General features: G+C 37.1%; 1 protein-coding gene across 1 annotated transcript in view; it reads left to right on the forward strand.

Annotated features, from left to right (window-relative positions):
- Positions 1-18,026, forward strand: part of LOC134651480 (exostosin-2) — a 57,280-nt gene that overhangs the window by 26,594 nt on the left and 12,660 nt on the right. The window contains exon 3 of the mRNA XM_063506593.1: positions 13,274-13,457. Coding sequence (XP_063362663.1) covers positions 13,274-13,457 — 184 coding nt within the window. The remainder of the gene's footprint in view (positions 1-13,273; positions 13,458-18,026) is intronic.

The following is an 18,026-nucleotide window of genomic DNA, read 5'->3' on the forward strand; positions in this document are numbered from 1 at the left end:
GCTGATTTTTTGACATCTGCGGATGCGGATTTTTAAAAGCTCACATCCGCGGATGCGGATGTCAAGATAGGTACATAAAAAACGTCAAATATTACATTTTTGTCATTTTTATTCCAAAAAACCGGCCAAGTGCGAGTCGGACTCGCGTTCCAAGGGTTCCGTACATTAAGTCCCACTCACGCTTGACTGCTAATTTCTAATAGGTTTTTTTGGCTAATGACTAAATTACCTAGCAGTCTAGCACTTACACCGATGCTAAGACGTTCCTGTACCGAACTGTTCCACATCCGCATCCGCATTAAATCCGCATCGATTTTATGTGGATGCGGATGTTGAAAATAATGCTGAAGTTCCGCGGTTGCGGATGCGGATGCGGATATTCGCAACATCCCTGCTTTCGACGAAGTAAAGGCCGACGAATTCGAACCAAGGAGAGTATAGGGTGACCATAAGGTTGGTGTTTTTGCTATTAAAAATTATTATCAATAAAGTTTAATTGTTTGCTTCTAGAGTTAATGCAATGAATTTGCCTTAAAATACTGTGATAGAAACAAACATTTCTGTTTACGACTTAGGTTTCACCCTGTGCATAATGAGCGTCTAAATGAGCTCGTTTCGCGCTGCGATCCAGTCAAGTTCAGAAACTTCACTTTCACATCTCATAGTTAACGATCCTAGAGAAAATTGGGTCTTTAGCGTTCTAGCACACGGGTACGTAGCTTTCAGATTCAGCCAACATACGAGTATAACCACGATGCGACTTGCAAAACTAAACTTGGCGACGCAATGCTAATGTGTTTGTCGTCTGCAAAGTGTGTAATTTTATATGACATTTAAAATATTAGTGGGAATTTGATACCCAAGATGTCGATCATTTGTGAGTACCTAGTTTTGACTGTGTTGTTACCACCATTGCTTTGTACGTGCCAATTTCGGGCGAAGAATCGACCTGTCGACAGTGTCGACTATTACTTGCCTTTCGAAGCAATAAAAATCATGCTTTTCCATTCGTACTGCCACATTTCGATTGTTTATTGCTTTATGTACACCCAGCTGCAGAAGTGCATGGCCACTTTGTGAATTCCATGCAATTTGCAGCATTAAATAAATACACCAACATATCTGATTCGTAGCGGATTATGAAACCAATTACTAATTTGGTTAAAATCGAAATGATCCAGTGTCTGATAATGTTAATGAGTCCGCGTTATTCTCATACAAATGGGAGGTAATTTAAATTGGTACATATGTATATTTTTTATTTTAGTACCTAAATCGTTTCTACGTTCTGCAACCCTCAACCCCACAGGGACAATTAGCCAGGAAATGTATTCAGATATCTAACATATGACGCCCTCTCAATTCGGTTACGACATTTTACCTTTTATCTGTAAAACTGTGCAGCTGTGTAGAATTGTAGATATGTAACTGTAAATAATTAGGAATTAAAACACTCGTGTGATCCTATTATAAAACTCACTCACACTCGTATTTTAATGCTATTCATTCTGTGGCAGTCATATCAATAACTACCTATTATAGGGTATAGGTAATCTTAAGGCAAAAATGACCACCATATAACTTCAACATTATCTTTTTTAGATTTTTTCTTTTATTGGTATCCGTAGAAAAAGCACTTTGAACTGAGATAATTTGAACCGACTTCTGAAAAATCGGCCCTTATCACAGGTACCTAAATTCAATAGTTTGTCAAAGTGGTAAATTGATCAGGGTCTCTCGCAGATACTATGGAATAGAGACTGTATTTGATATTCAAAACGAGACGTATAATATTTTTCTTATAACACGTCGGTGACAAACAAGCATACAGCCCGTCTGATGGTGAGCGGTTGCCCTTGCAACTCTAGGGGTGTCACATGAGCGATGCCGACCCTTTAAAAACCTGTAGATATACCTAACTTCATACTTTTTTCTTTAACCCCCTCGAGAAATCCTCGACATGGGAGTTCATTACGGCCACAACCGACGGAGCGTCCATTTCTCTAAAACCCCACAGTACGTGACCATTACGGTCATGGGTTATGACACCTTCTTGAGTCAAGCAGGCCCGCATTCTACATTGAAAATGTACGACCCTGGCCTGACGCTAGCTATATCATTACTTCGACACCACTGAGTCATGGACATACATGTCGCCTAGAAATTAAAGGTAGCACGCAAATGGACTATAATTGTTGCTGCATATATTGTAATAATTACGTGTACGACTGTTAACATTCCTTTTATGGCATGTTAAACAACAAACTAGGTACGTAATATTATGTACTAACATCAGTAATACTCTTTAACTGACTATCGGAGGTCATGACTTATGATCGAAAAAAAGCGCTTTCGAGGTTTTCAAAAGCATCATAAAAGGCACAACTTTGCGAACAAATCAAATTATTTTATTAAATATTTTGATTTGTGATTTTTAAGTAGTCATACCATACTACTATTTAATAAGTAGACATACCATACTATTATAATCGGTTCGAATCCGGCCTTCACCACTGGAGGGCTTCGTCACTTCTTCTTTAATATATGACATCTATTTCAGTTTATCATCATAAAAGGGTTCATGAATGAATGAATGAAATCGTTTATTTCAAGCAACTAGTGGCCCATACATAAATACCTTAAAACTAGCATACATATTATAAAAATATATCTAAACACTAAAAACACATTATGATTGCGATGCATTACGCAACCCCGCAGTGTCAGGGAACCGGCCGCGGAACCGCCGAAACTTAACACCCTTCGGCCAAAACTCCTCCTTGGTGAAGGTCGCTAGATGTTCAGTCGGAACGGTCACCACAAACGAATTAAAATTCGCATTGTGTCGAGATTCCAACTTCGCGACCCTCAGGATGAATCCGGTTTTTGCTTTCACATACTTTACGATATCATCGACCTTCGTAAGGTAGTGTAGACGGGACACATACAGCAGCGTCGACGGTGTTGCAGGACGCAGCAAATGATTGGGTCCGGTCGGTGCGGTACCGCACTGGTTCTGACGAGCTGGTTTCCTTCTCTTCTCCACCTTTTAAAAACCATCTTCGTCGCATCGCGACTCCCTTAGAGCCGGCTGTTGGTCCTTGCGAACATGTTCACGAAGGCTCTGCACCCCTTTCTTCGGCCGCTGCTTAGGCTTGGACACAGCAGGCGGCTTAGCGGCAGTAGCAGCGTAAGAACGTTCCGGGGTTAACGTACTCTCGCGTGACGTAATGATTATGATATGTGTGTAGATAAAATTTAGATTTGTACTAGATAAAATAATAGCTCCGTATTATATAGTATGCACATGGCGGCTAGAAGTTGCTCTATGTAGCCTAGATCCAGGTTTAGTGTTCGATTAAAGGTCCAACTCTGCCCAGTTTAAAGTACCTACACATATCAAGTTCACAGTTTCCTACACGTGCCTATGTTGTTCGTTCTAATGCACTTACGGGATTAGATTAAAGCAGCTAGCTGGAATTGGTCTGATGCAGGCGTATATTTGAAACTTTTATCACTTGGTTGTAGAACTCGCTATTTTTCGCTTTGCAATTTTTCCGAACGTATAAACAATTAATATTTGGACATATTATTTATATCTGCTAACAAGTTTGGGCAGTTAGGTGAATTGTGGTTCATCAGTAAATGTCTGAAAACAATACAGACAATTATAATTTAACTTAAAGGCAATCGGCCGCCCGTACTTTTAGCGAGGACCGATGGACTCTCATCTAATTCTAATCGTATATTACGACACAGTTTTCTGTTGCTATACAAGTAGTTATCCATTAAATGTCACCGATCCAGTAATCGATCCAGTGGTTTAAGCGTGAAAATGTAACCAGTAAAGTTACTTTGGCATTTATAATTTAGAAGGGATGCCTAAAAGGGTTTATTGAAATAGTTGTTTGCCTTTCCAAAAATAAGCCTGATCTTAAACTTAGAGTAAACTACACTCTGAATACGAGTAGGAGTCAGTTAAATATCATTCAGGTGTACTTACAACTTCAAGCATAAATTATATCTTGTTAGTACAGAGTTTTCGATATCGAGTACGGTTTACTTTAGTTCGATATGTGGAGTGTGGGGCGAATTATTAGAGCAAATATGATATATTTGTTTTCTTAACTTTAGTTCGCTTGCTCGTTAAAAATATCGAATATTGATTACGAGGATGATGTTGCGACGATTCTAGTTCAGATCAGGTTGCACTCAAATATCCGTAAGTCATATACCTAAACATAATTTTTTAGACATACAACTTTTAGTTTGTTCTTATTGTCACGCTCTTGATTATTACCTTAATTATTACCTAATTATTAGCTAAATCGGACATCCCATAGCGTAATTATGGAACAACCTATTTAGCTAGGACCCTAAATGGCGTAACAATCCCGTGTGGAGACTTTGGTGACTGTACAAAACCAGTTGAGATAATCTTTATCTTAATAGCCTTTTGTGTTTACAGTTTTATGTCTTTATTAGCAATATTCTTAAGCGACTCAAAAAAAGGAGGAATTGCTATACGGAAAACTGGCCGGGATTTTTTATATTGCTTAAAAGCGGTTTCGGTAAAAGGCAACCCTATGGGAGTCGAGTTTCATGTTATCGTGATTAATATGTTATTACAAGTTTGACTTATGTTACTGATATGTCACTCTAGTTGATTTGTGGGGCCCCAGAGAGCCTCGTCACAAAACCATGATTTATTAATGAAGTTTTGATTATTTAAACACATATAGGTAATTATACTAGCTTCGCGAGATATTAATTAAATATGAGTCGTATGTTATTGGTCTACGACTCTTAGTAGGTACGTCAGTTTGTAGGTAATTATTTAAAAAATTTAGATGAGACAGACGTACAGTCACGAGCTTTAATTTGGGACCCATTTCCATTAAATGTTGTTAGAAAATTCGTAATGCAATAAGGTTGAGGTTAAAACTTCAGTTCGATGGTGTTGAAATGTCAAATTAAGACATTTAAAAGTCATAGCGAATCGACCCTTGAAATGATAACCTCTTTGCAAAAAGTTATCACTCCGGTTTTATAATCTGTTTGAAGTGACATTTTCAAAAATATTATTTCATAAATTGACGTAATTGAGTGGTTGCCCCTAGAAACGTAAACGTAACTAAATGTCGATGGTAAACTTTATGTCAATGAATTATGACACTGCGTTAAAATATTAGCTCTAAATAGCGTCAGTTTGCTACACGATATTCAACCTTAGGTGAGTCCCAAATTAAAGCTCGTGACTGTACCTACTGCATCTACATGCAATATATTTTATGCGCCCCGCGCGGGGGCACAGCTGGGATTGACGCCAGGATGATGATGATGATATTTTATACATTCAAATGACAAAGTGTGTCAATTTCATTATTAATCAGCATAATACTTTCCAGTGCGCTTTTAAGTTAGCTAACGTTAAGTCACTGGTATGCTAAGGTCGAGTTAAGAGAGGGCTAACGCAAAATTGCAGTTTTTATATTGAATTTTAAACACGTTTGAATTAAAGGCAAATGCCATTTACACGGAAACTAGACTTCATTGGCAAGTGTAGACTTCAACCAAAAATGAAATTTAACAGTTGGCAAAAATGAAATTTTTATTTGTTTATCGTTATTTACCTAGCTATTATAGTAGTATAATTTGAGTATAAAATAGCTAGTGATACCTATAGCCGAGGGAACTGATGAGCTAAATTCCGAAAGCTAAGAACATTTTGTTGTTATTAATTTTCAGGCACAGAAAAGACTGTTTCGTCTATAAATTGAGTACTTACCTACTCTGTTATTAGCGATGAGAAAAAGCAATAGAAGCATAATAGCTACGAGTAAATACCATTTAACGAAGTAAAACATTGATTTTTCTCAGTCCTTGACTAGGTCGTTAAAATATTCAGGCTGTAAAAATTCAGCTCATTTGGTATAATTTAACAAAAGTCAAATATCGGCTCGTTAAGTACGAGCAATCTAACGTTACCAATATGATTTTGATTTAACATTACTAACATTACATCTTCCTCGAGCTCGTGTATCAAATCAGTAAAAAATAGTAAAGTTTGAATGCCTCTCCTATTTTTTGCAGGAATCGTTCCCGCTTAACTTCGTGTTTAATTTTGGAACCTGATACCGCAGTGGGAGCTCATTAATTATTTTCTTCTCGGGTACTTTAGTTGCTTCCTCGTATTATTTGCTGATACTGTTCCACTGACACTAGTTGTAAGCTACCTCGCTTAACTAAAAGGAAACGGGTCAATTTATATGGAAACTAGCTGTTGCCCGCGACTTCGTCTGCGTGGAATTAGTAATTTGGGTAGCTTATTTTCTATCCAATCTGCTTTTTATCGATTCCCCATACAAACTTCCACCCCCCTTTTCACCCCCTTTATAAGGGCTCATTTAGACGGCGCGCGAACTCGTATACGATTTTAGTTACATTGCGGGTCATTGAGGTTACATCAATTCAGCCGACCGATCAAACGACGCAATGTAATGAAACTCGCATGCGAGTTCTCGTATCGTCTAAATGAGCCCTAAGATGATTTCTAGGATAAAAACTACTCTATCCTATCTCCTTCCCCGGGACTCAAACTATCTCTATACCAAATTTCAACTAAATCATTTCAGGTGGTTTAAGCGTAAGAAGGTAACAGACAGACACACTTTTGCATTTATAATATCCGGCCGCTACAGAATTCATGTTTTTAATTTTATTGCCTGTCTCTTTTGCACACATGAAATGTTTATATACGTGGTGGATTCACTTTTGCTCACTTCAGTTATTTTTAAGCGTGTCATTCTAGATCTGTGGGTATTTATGGGACCTAGGTCTCAACGCACTACCTACATGTAATTGATGTAATTTTTCAAGTCAAATGGAATTTATGAGGATAAAGTAGATGCCATTTGCGACAAAAGGTTAGTAGGTCCCATGCGACATAATCAATAGTTTCAACTTTAATCTCCGTTCCAGGGAGTATGCATAAAGAGGCACTTATCCAGGCTACGTGAGAAATTTTATGCGAACTTTTCCGCCAGCGTCGCCAATTGAAGAATTAAATGAAGCAAAAGCTAGTTGAAGTATGCTGCTGCTGCTGTAAAAAAATAAAAATGTCCGTCTTTATGTTAGACTGTCTTCTAAAGTAAGGCTCGAACCCGGCTTAAGATATATTGGGAAATACTGGTTTATTTCGGCATTTTTTTTAACATGAATGTTTTAAGTGTAATCTAAATTAACCAGTTTTTTCCGCAAGCAGGTGGGTAAATACTGATTGAATGGAATGGTTCTAAACCGGTTAATCTGACCAAAACACTAAGAAATGGGCTGAAAAGAAGCAGTATTTTAAGGAAACCCAAATTTTACGTCATGAAAATAACGGATCAGTAGTAAACGATTAGTAGGTTATTTTGTGATACTTGAGCGTTTTCCAAAAAAAAATTACATTTCATTCATGGCTTCAAAATATTGACTTCTTGGGCTCATTTTACTCAGAATCATTTCTACATTCACGCCTCATACATGAAAAATGTGTCCCAAGATTTCCTTTCCAGATCGTCACATTTTTGTATGAATAATTTTTTTGTTTGTATGATCCATGAACCTATAATATATTACGGACAGAGTTTCGCTTACAACACAACTGTGATTCCAACATCCACCAGTTTCTAAGTATTTACGCGTGACACACACACATTGACAGCCCTCATCCACCAGTTTGCCGTCAGACAAATCGAAACGTCATTGAAGTAAACATGTCGAAGAAAAATATAAAATATGCCGACATGCGTAGCTAAATCCTGCTAGAAATGTACCGATCGAAAGAAAAAAAGTCACGGAATAACTTTTCATACTTATGTTTATCAATTACTACGTAAAATCACGATAATTTGTTGTTTATAAATTATCAAACTGCAAAACAGGAGTGTGACCAGTAACATGAATAGGGTAATTTCCCGAAAGTAGGGTAATTGATACCATTCTTATTAAATCATTATGTATTAAGATATCATTTAGGTAAATGGTTAAATGATTGATTATGCATTTCAAACTAGGTCGGTATGGTAATTTCCCGATACTAAGGAGCGATACTTAACGTTTGTTTGTTATGTATTATAATTTTTTTGTTGAAAACCAGATATGTTTCAAGTTAAATGTATAAATTAAAAAAACATGACGAACTGATTTCATTACGATGCTAAATATCATTAGGTATTGAAAATAATGTTTGCACAAAGTAATTGTGCAATATTGCGCATTTTCAAGACCTATAAAATCAGATACGTACACACCTTTTATATTGTCTAACGTAAAACTGTCATAATTTTTTTATTTGAAAACAAAGGACGATATTAAAAATAATTGTTTCACCATTAGGGGAGAATTTGTGTTACATGGTAACACTCGTCTACACGCACACATTCAAACCGTCCGCCATTGCAGTGTCACAGTTTGTCTTAGGTGACAGTCCGTCCGTAATATTCTAGGTCCATAGTATGATCGTGACGCACTGGAAAATTATTTTTTTATACAAAATTTTGGGACACATTTTTTCATGTATGAGGCGTGAATGTACAAATGATTCTGAGTAAAATGAGCCCAAGAAGTCAATATTTTGAAGACTTGAATGAAGTGTACATTTTTTTTTGGAAAACGCTCACTTATTGCGTGTTGTTGTCGTAAGTTTGTGTTGCAAGCTGTTGGTCAGGCACAACACGTGTAGGTACTTACCCCCTTATTCATAAACGCGCTACAAACCTTAGCTAATAATCGTTTGTCCTTATCTGTCATTTTGACTTATGTATTTGTAAGAAAGGGATAAAACATATTTTAACTAAATCAGGGCCGTAATTAAGTTTTATGAAAACCGGCCAAGTGCGAGTCGGACTCGCGCACGGAGGGGCACCATCAACAAAAAATAGAGCAAAACAAGCAAAAAAACGGTCACCCATCCAAGTACTGACCCCGCCCGACGTTGCTTAACTTCGGTCAAAAATCACGTTTGTTGTATGGGAGCCCCACTTAAATCTTTATTTTATTCTGTTTTTAGTATTTGTTATTATAGCGGCAACAGAAATACATCATCTGTGAAAATTTCAACTGTCTAGCTATCACGGTTCGTGAGATACAGCCTGGTGACAGACGGGCGGACGGACGGACGGACGGACGGACGGACGGACGGACGGACGGACGGACGGACGGACAGCGGAGTCTTAGTAATAGGGTCCCGTTTTTACCCTTTGGGTACGGAACCCTAATAAGGGGGGTAGTATTCAAGCTTGTTCCTGTAACTCTTTGAACAATAATATATGTGACCTTTAATAGGCGAGTTAGGAAACTCGTGATGTACAAACATTTTCAGACGAGCTCGCTTTATATGTGACTCTTATTGTTATCGTAAATAAGTTTTTGGCAAATTTTTTATTTTTGGTACAAGCTTTTATCGCTGACTGTACTTTTCTTACGACAGACAACTAATACTCATCGAGACTATTCTAAAAACCCCTAATACAATTAGGTTGCGTTGTTTCATCACAGAGTTCCTATGGCCACCTCCTGTCTCCATCATCAGATCAGTTCGACAGTACCATATTATTCTATTGTCATCAGGACTACATACAGCTGCCAATTTTCATGACGCTACGATCCTTGGAAGATGGTTAAATTAGTTACCTTAGATTCCATTACATAGTTACATACACGTCGACCTAATAAAAGCTTGTTAACAACAAAATGGGCAATATACTGTCAAGAAATCGTGCTCTCCTGAAACTTGCAATTCGCTATTTCCCTGTCTTGTTCCTCTTTACATCGTAAACCCGGGATAACGCACAGATGTCTAAGGTATTTGCATATCGTTCTTGCCTTTATTATTTTACGATGTCACGTCTCGCCGGCAGTGGAGTCTGCTTAGAATACCATCGCTGGATAATGACCATTTGTAAACCTTATTGCAACCACATAAGGTCCACCGGTGGTTAGTTAAGTTTGCTGTTGGTACGCGTAATAGGATGAATGGTTGTACAATGCCGACTTGACCATGAATCTGTATCAGTGCAGAACGATACTTCCACATTGACGACGGCTTAAAACCATTTATTCAAATACCCTTTTAAAGAATCCTAATAAACAAAAAAGTACGACTCGCCTTTTTGGTTGCGAATATAGGAGCTAATCTAGTAATTACGGGGTATTTGATTGACACAAAACAATACATTTTTACTCACCTTCTTTTTATTGACATAGTTTAGTTGCAGTTTTTAACGTGATTTGGGTTTCGGTAGAGGGCTTCTACAGCTTTGGAAACAAATCAAATTATTTTATCTAATATTTTGATATGTGTTTTTTCTATATGACATGTATTACATGTCATATAGAAAAAACCAGTTTCAGTTTATAACCAGTGCTTCTCTTGAAAGAGGGAAACGTATGTAGCTGTGCTGTAAACGCTTTTTTCTACTCCAGCACTTAAATGTGTCAATTAAATGACTGACAGTGATATCTAAAGCAATGTCATTTGAATGATTTGTCTATAGGCTCATAAGATGACTGCTAGCAGTCATCTTATGAGTATAATCAGTGTTGCCAGAGCGCTTCCAGCTTATGTACAGTCGTACGTCAAAAAAGGTACGATTTTGATAAAAAAGGTACGGTTTTTTTATTAGTAAAATTTTCTTACAGAAACAATATTTCTATGTGGCTATGGTGGGCATATATATATTATACTACTCTTTGATGGTGGGTGGATGAGTAATACTCATCCACCCACCATCAAAGAGTAGTCTATATTCATTGAGTATAGTTTTTCTGATTGTTACTGACTGACAAATTGGTTTGACCAACTATAAGTGTAGTGTACACGTCATAGTTAACCAATTTTGTTTGCATTGATATAGGTACATGACAAATAAAATTTGTCAAGCCGTCCGTCCGTTGAAAAAAGCGGCAAATCTAAAAAAAATGGTGCGAAGGGTTATGATCCAATAGAAAACTTAAATTTCGCGCCATTTTATACTGACTAAGTTGTTTGACCGGCTATAAATGGCTGGCTGAATTTTGACTACCTGAGTTTTGTAATCTGGATAATAATGCCAAATAAAACGAAATACATTCAGATGACTATCTATAGCTGGTCAAGCAAATCTTGTCAGTAAAAAAAGGCGCGCAATTCAAATTTTCTATGAGACGATATCCATTCGCGCCTACATTTTTCAAATTTGCCGCCTTTTTCTACTGACAAGATCTGCTTGACCAAGTATAAGTAACTTTCTACTGGATATGCAAATGTACATAAGTATATAAATTAAAAAGAAATGCATTTGAATAAGATTGGTAAGATAAACAAGTTGGCAGATAAGTAACAATAATTATGTAACTTAATAATAAAAGTAGGATTTAGGTACCTGACAGCCCGAGAACAAATTCTTTATCATTTTTTTAACTTCTTTTAGCTTTTTTATTATTCCTCGAGCAACTGCATTAGAAGCAATCACAAAGCAATATGAATAATATTACACATAAATTATTTAATGTAGTTTTATGGATAATTGCCAATAACCTATCAGGGTGCCATGTCATCTTTTTCCATTGTAACATCTATTCTATTGTACCATGGTTTGCAATAAACGATATTACTATTAGCAAAGCACAGGTAAGAAAGACACAACTGCCGACTGCAACTAAAGAAACGTGCATTTTATATAGTACATGGTACTTTTTTATGGTGGCTATTGTTGTCAGATTAGATATTTTGCCCTGAACAAACCATCCTGAACCAATATAACGAAAAAAAAAGTTGATAAACAATTGTACATCAAAAGGTACGGTTTTAGTACGATGTACGCTGCGTACAAAAAAGGTACGCAAAGTCAAAAAATAGTACGTAAAACCGTACTAAAAGGTACGATCTGGCAACACTGAGTATAATACAACTGCTTTATTTTTTTTAAAGATACAAGTTCCGATCATTTTGATTGAAAGAGGTATGTTTTCATTTACAATAATAACTCTTTTTTTTTTAAATAATAACTCAATTTTTTTTAATAATAACTCTTTTTTTTTTAATAATAACTCTTTTTTTTTAATAATAACTCTTTTTTTTTTTTTTTTTGCTGCAGCTGTCATAGAAAAAGTAATGTATGCAACAGCTCATAATTGGTTCTTAAAATTCTCGGGTCTTTTTTTACAAAACTCGACTACGTCTCGTTTTGTAACTTCGACCCTTGAATTTTAAGAACCCTTATTATATCACTGTTGCATAAACTACTATTGTGTTACTTTACTACATCGCACACGTGTACGCTTAGACGTTTTGGAGTGTATATTAACATCTGTTATTTTATTATTAGATTTAATCGCCCATCATAGTGTTCATTTAGTTTAGCTGTACAAGTGTACATCGGATGCTGTTGCAGCATGCAAATAAAATATCTTTTGACGTTACAGATCGTTTTTTAATTCGAGGATGTTGCCAATTCATACCATATGAGTACGCTATGCAGGTTCAATCTTGCAGTCACCTTAAATAATATCTTGCACGACGAAGCAAGTACACAATTATATACGCTCCTATGGCTTTGCAAATACCATTTTGCGAGTGATATTATGATAGTGATATTTTTGCGAGTTTAGAGCAAGAAGTTTTTATAGGTGATTGTATTTTTCCATGCGGCCAGCAGCAAAAAGTATGTTCTGTATCATTTGTGTAGATCTCTCGTACAAGAGTGCGTGCGTATATAGTAGAATGTTAGAAAACTTTCCTGACTACGGTTTTCATACATAACCTGGTACTTTTTCGATTGGTAAAAAATGTAGCCTATGTCACTCGGACTATAACGAGAAACAAATCCTCTAACATTAGGCAAACTTTAGAAAGCACCCAAGTAAGCCACATATTTACATATGGGTCAGTCGGGGTCCTTTGACCTTTTTATTAGCATTCATATTATATTACTACTTACCTTACGTTCTTATCTTTATAGTCCATCAAGTTTTAGTGACTATTATTTTATAATTTTGTGGCAAAATACTTAGGTTACGCTGAGGCTAAAATGCAAGATTTTTAAATAAGTATGCATGTAATTTGCAAATTATGTGTATGTATGAGTTAATTGAGTACGCTAAAATTATAATACGAGTTACCGTTCCCGCCTTTGATAAATGGAATAACACAAAAGTGAATTATTAAATATAAAGATAAAAAATACCTAACTGTGTCTTACTTTATGTCAACCTGCTTTATTTTTCATGCTATATTTGTCTCTTTCAGTACGGTCCGGTGAACCCGCTCTTCCTCCCAGTGACCGCGCCGAAGGGCCCGGGCTTCACCGCGGTCATATTGACCTACGACCGGGTGGACAGTCTATTCACATTAGTGCGAAAACTGGTGCGCACACCTAGTCTGGCCAAGATCCTCGTCGTGTGGAATAACCAACGGAAAGCGCCGCCTCCATGTAAGTAGACTTCTACTCCCTTCCAGTGACCACGCCGAAGGGCCCGGGCTTCACCGTCAAATGACTAGGCGTTATTGTAATAATGAATAGTTTGAATGATTTGGCGAGTGAAAAGTGAAATATGATCCTTCCGGCTGATTTCGACCATGGCGACTACTTGGACTCCTTAGTTATCGGAGTCCATTATTCCGGCGCGGTCAATTGCGCAGGATATCTATATAGAGTAAGCGTTCGCGCAAACACACGCGGTAGGGGCATTGATATTTTTGACCCTCACATCGCTAGGTTTAGGAAGTGCTTGGCTGGCGTCCTCTTCTCCTCTTCTCCCACTAAACTGATGACATCTGCCTTAATCCTCTAAGTTTGTTTCATCTGTGATGTTTAATAGTCTTTATATGTAAAGTTCGTTACTCGTTATATTGTAATGTTTAGATAGTTTTTTCTTCTCTGATATTTTTCACTGTAGCTATAATATGGTGTTAATTTCTCTGATATTTTTCACTGTAGCTATAATATGGTGTTAATTAGTTTGTAATATTTCCGCTAAATTGTAAAACATGCTGTGTACACTTGTTTTGGATCTCGTGCTAGATTTAAGCCATAATGTACAATTCTATTACCCATGATATTGTACGATGTCTGTTTAGTGTACCTAATAAAGTAAAATAAAAAATAAAAAAACACAGACGCACACACTCTTATTCCCTCTCGCCGAGTTAGTGGAACGGAGAACCTCTACGACTGGAGAAGAGGCCGGATGATATGTCTGACCGACGGTAACTTTATGCCCTCTACCGTCGCCCTGGGCCATCCACCTTGCCTTGCGGAGTCGCCGAGTCAGCCAAACCCTGTTGCATATCTGCGGTGGGTTGCCTTCCTTACTGAGATGGAGTTTGTCGTGCTCTATGCGGGAGGTGGCGCGTCGACAGCAGGAAGCGAAAGTCTTATCACAGGGATGCTGCTGCCTATCCCTGATGGGGTGAGCATTTACTACCTATGTATATGATTTGAATGGATTGACCGTCATTGATCGGGTGACTGACTGTACTGCACCCGGCGGGCGATGGGGTCGTCATAATAATAATCTGCCCGCAGGGCAGCTTGTGGCGAGCTGTTGGGGAGTAACGACCCCACGAACCCGAGTGCTCCCGAGAGTCGGTCAGGGTCTCCGTCTCCGGCTTGTCTTCGTCGGTCGGAGTGGACCCGCAGGACTCAGCTCTGGCTTGCCTTAATTGGCCGTCCAGAGAGGAGTCATTAGAGCTATAGGTATGCTCCAGGGGTGGAAGTGAAAGATGCATAAGACGCGAGTTGGCACAGTGGCTGTTAACAGCTACTGGGTAGAAATGGCGCACACCTCTATACACCCCTGAGCCGCTCACACCGATGTTGCTCCTGGTCGTCTTCGCGACGGCAGTTTCAGGGGCCCATCTAGTGCGCGGCAAGTCACCACCTGCCTCGATAACTTGTGAACACATTGTTATGGCAGGTGTGTACGGACGGTGTCTTTGTAATAACCCAGTCTGATAGTCCACCCAAACTTCAATCCATAGATCAGTATACTGTTCTCTTTTTCTACAATAGTCCCAATGCCTGCTGAGACCGGTTCATGGGTGTCTAATATTGTTGCACCTGGGAATGGGTTCCAGCGGGCGTTCTACATGACATAAAAGCTCTCCAAGGGGCCTCTACGTGTTGGATATGTGTCCCCACGCAAGCCTATCAAAAAACCGGGATTATAGGCCCGTGATATACAAGGATCTACTTAATAATTCTACCAAGTAAAACGTTACAATAATGAAAATTTGCCGAATGTTGGTTTCCAAAAGTAAATCGTCTGCGAAATGTTGGTTGGCAAGCGAGAATCTGACAATAAAACTTCGGCGAAAAGGCAGAACACCCAGATTCACATAATAAATGTTTTCAAATAAAACCCTATAAGGTAAGGCGTAAAAATCTGTCTTCCAAAAAAGGTTTCTCACGTGTTTGTAGAAGAAACAATGTGTATTATTTTGGGTAGGTAGGAATCGATAAACCATGCCTGAAAACATCGATACATGAATACTAACATAGTTGATTATTCATCACACGTTTCCAATTGTTATTCCGTTAAAAAAATATCCACTAAAACGTAATAGGAAAATGGCAAACGCGGCTCGTGATGTGTTAACGAGATTAGAATAGAGCCCGTACCATGAGTCATTGGCAGTGTCAAAACTAACATTTACGCTATCGAGAACGTAATTTACTTTCTATACATCTCGTTTCCACTAATATGAGAGTACGAGCGAGATGTATAGAAAGTAAATTACGTTCTCGACGGCGTTTATGTCAGTGCCGAACTGATGGTAGCCGTATAGGTCGAGTTGAAATTACATTCGATTCAATCATGTTTTATAAATATTATAAATCAATTTTGGACAAAAAAGGCCAATTTGAACGTACACTTACATCAGAATGATATCTGAATTATGTTATTTAGGTAGTTATCGTGCGTTTCGCCCGCGCCAATACATGTACGGCCAAGTACGAGCGAAATGCACGATATTTGAATGACATCAATGTTACATTATTACTAAATTTTATACCCTTTTTATAAGGTGATAAAGCGACAAATGCAAAAACGACTATGTTGTATTTTGTCAAGATTTACATTTAAACTTTTTTACATTCATCAAGATTGCGGTCGTTCTACGCCAAAGAATGTGCGCAGTCCAAAAGATTATAAGCCAAAAAAACTAAGTTATTGGATTATAGACTTTGTATGCCTTAATTCACGGTTGACATTAGATGGGGCTAAGTATTTGAGTGTCTGTTCGATACAAATGATACAATATATTAAAATTGATATCAAATTAACTCCGATAATGTTTATACAGCTTGTATAAAAACAGATGTTAGCCTATCAAAACGCTATAACAATAAAAACTCTTAGCTAATGAGATTATTCATTAAAATACAACTCTATGTCATGGAGTTTTAGTTCATAATCCAACCGAAAAGTCCGTAGTTAGGAGCTTGTAAGTTGTATAAGCCTACTAAAAATGTTATTGTAAAATGTGCCTTTTTGGGTGTGTTTAAAGTTTAGTTTGCTTTAATAGCCTGTTGAGCAGTGTTAGTTAATATGTTATTACTCATCGATTGGTTACGCACCGACGGGCCGAGAGTGAATCCGAGAACAGAACAGTTTAATAGATTCATTTTAATTGTAAATAATGGTTTGAGATTGAACAATTGTGGGAGCCAATCGAATGACATCTTGGAAATTGTATGTGAAAAGCATGAAGTTATATTTTTTAAACTGGAGCGATTTGTCACTTTTTTTGCCATACTAATTTGAACCTTATCACCGAGACAGAAAGTTGTTCGTACCAGACTAGAGAAAACGGTCCACTTGAGATAGAAAAACCCGAGCCCTGTGTCTCACTCGCACATGTTGCCAATGTTAAAAAGATACCATTATGGTAGAAATTATATCAATAAACTACTGAATTTAATTACCTTCTTATACAATTTTAGTGCTATATTCAGACTACAGTTCTGATATCTTTTAAGTAATTTGTAAATAATTATGATGCCAATATTATTAACTGATTAAACCAAGCGCATACAAAGCAAAAAAAAAACTAAATTTTAGTATGGTAGAAGTTGTAGTAACTTTAAATATTAATTGGTATCCCCAACTTGATGACATTTCTTCAAAACACGTGAATGCGAAATTTCTTAAAAATTGTGAAGAAATGTTGTGTTAAAGGTTGTTGGAGTGAAATAATTGCTAATTGTGGAATATTGTTTCACAAGAAAGCCACAATTATTACATTTTACTATAAAAATACAAGACAACATTGTCAAACTCATTAGGGTGACTATGATGTCGGCACGTTTTATATCGGTCTCACAGAATTCTTATTAGTTATTATTAACGTAGGTAATGTAAAAGTAAGTTTAACATAATAGGTACCTACCTTATGTCTTTATTTCGGCATGTTTAATTTAAGATTTGTTGTAGAATAATTGAAGGGATGTTTACAAAAACAACATAACTGCTTAGACCGGTTGACACTTTTTTAAGAACATTGTTAATCGTTTCAGGTGTCAACCAGTGTAGTCAGGTATGTTGTTTTTGTAAACATCTCTTCAATTGCCAAAATTTAAAACCAAAGTGCTTAACTCCTTAAACATTACAGACTCTCATTTATACATAATATTTTGTTAGGTGTGTTAAACTGTTTATATATGACATCGATTCTTTATAGGTAGGACACATTTCCGTCAATAGAAAAAAGGCACCAACTTTAAAAAAAACGTCATATTTGCTAAACAGATCTTCAATGACGCTTATACTTTAAAAAAACTGAAGTGGACAAAAGGGAAGCCTACCTTTATGAACATACCATGAGTGAGTGCGAAAGAGGCCGACTACAAATGAAAAAAAAACCTGACCACTTAAAATTTCACTTTATTTAGAAAATGACACACCCTACTGATATATTCCATGTTATCCTAATATCTCACATACAGATGTCTTATGGTCACCCTAATTAGAACAAGATGCAGGGCTCTAGTTTGACT

Source organism: Cydia amplana, chromosome 10 (assembly GCF_948474715.1).
Source record: "Cydia amplana chromosome 10, ilCydAmpl1.1, whole genome shotgun sequence".
NCBI classification, from domain to species: domain Eukaryota; kingdom Metazoa; phylum Arthropoda; class Insecta; order Lepidoptera; family Tortricidae; genus Cydia; species Cydia amplana.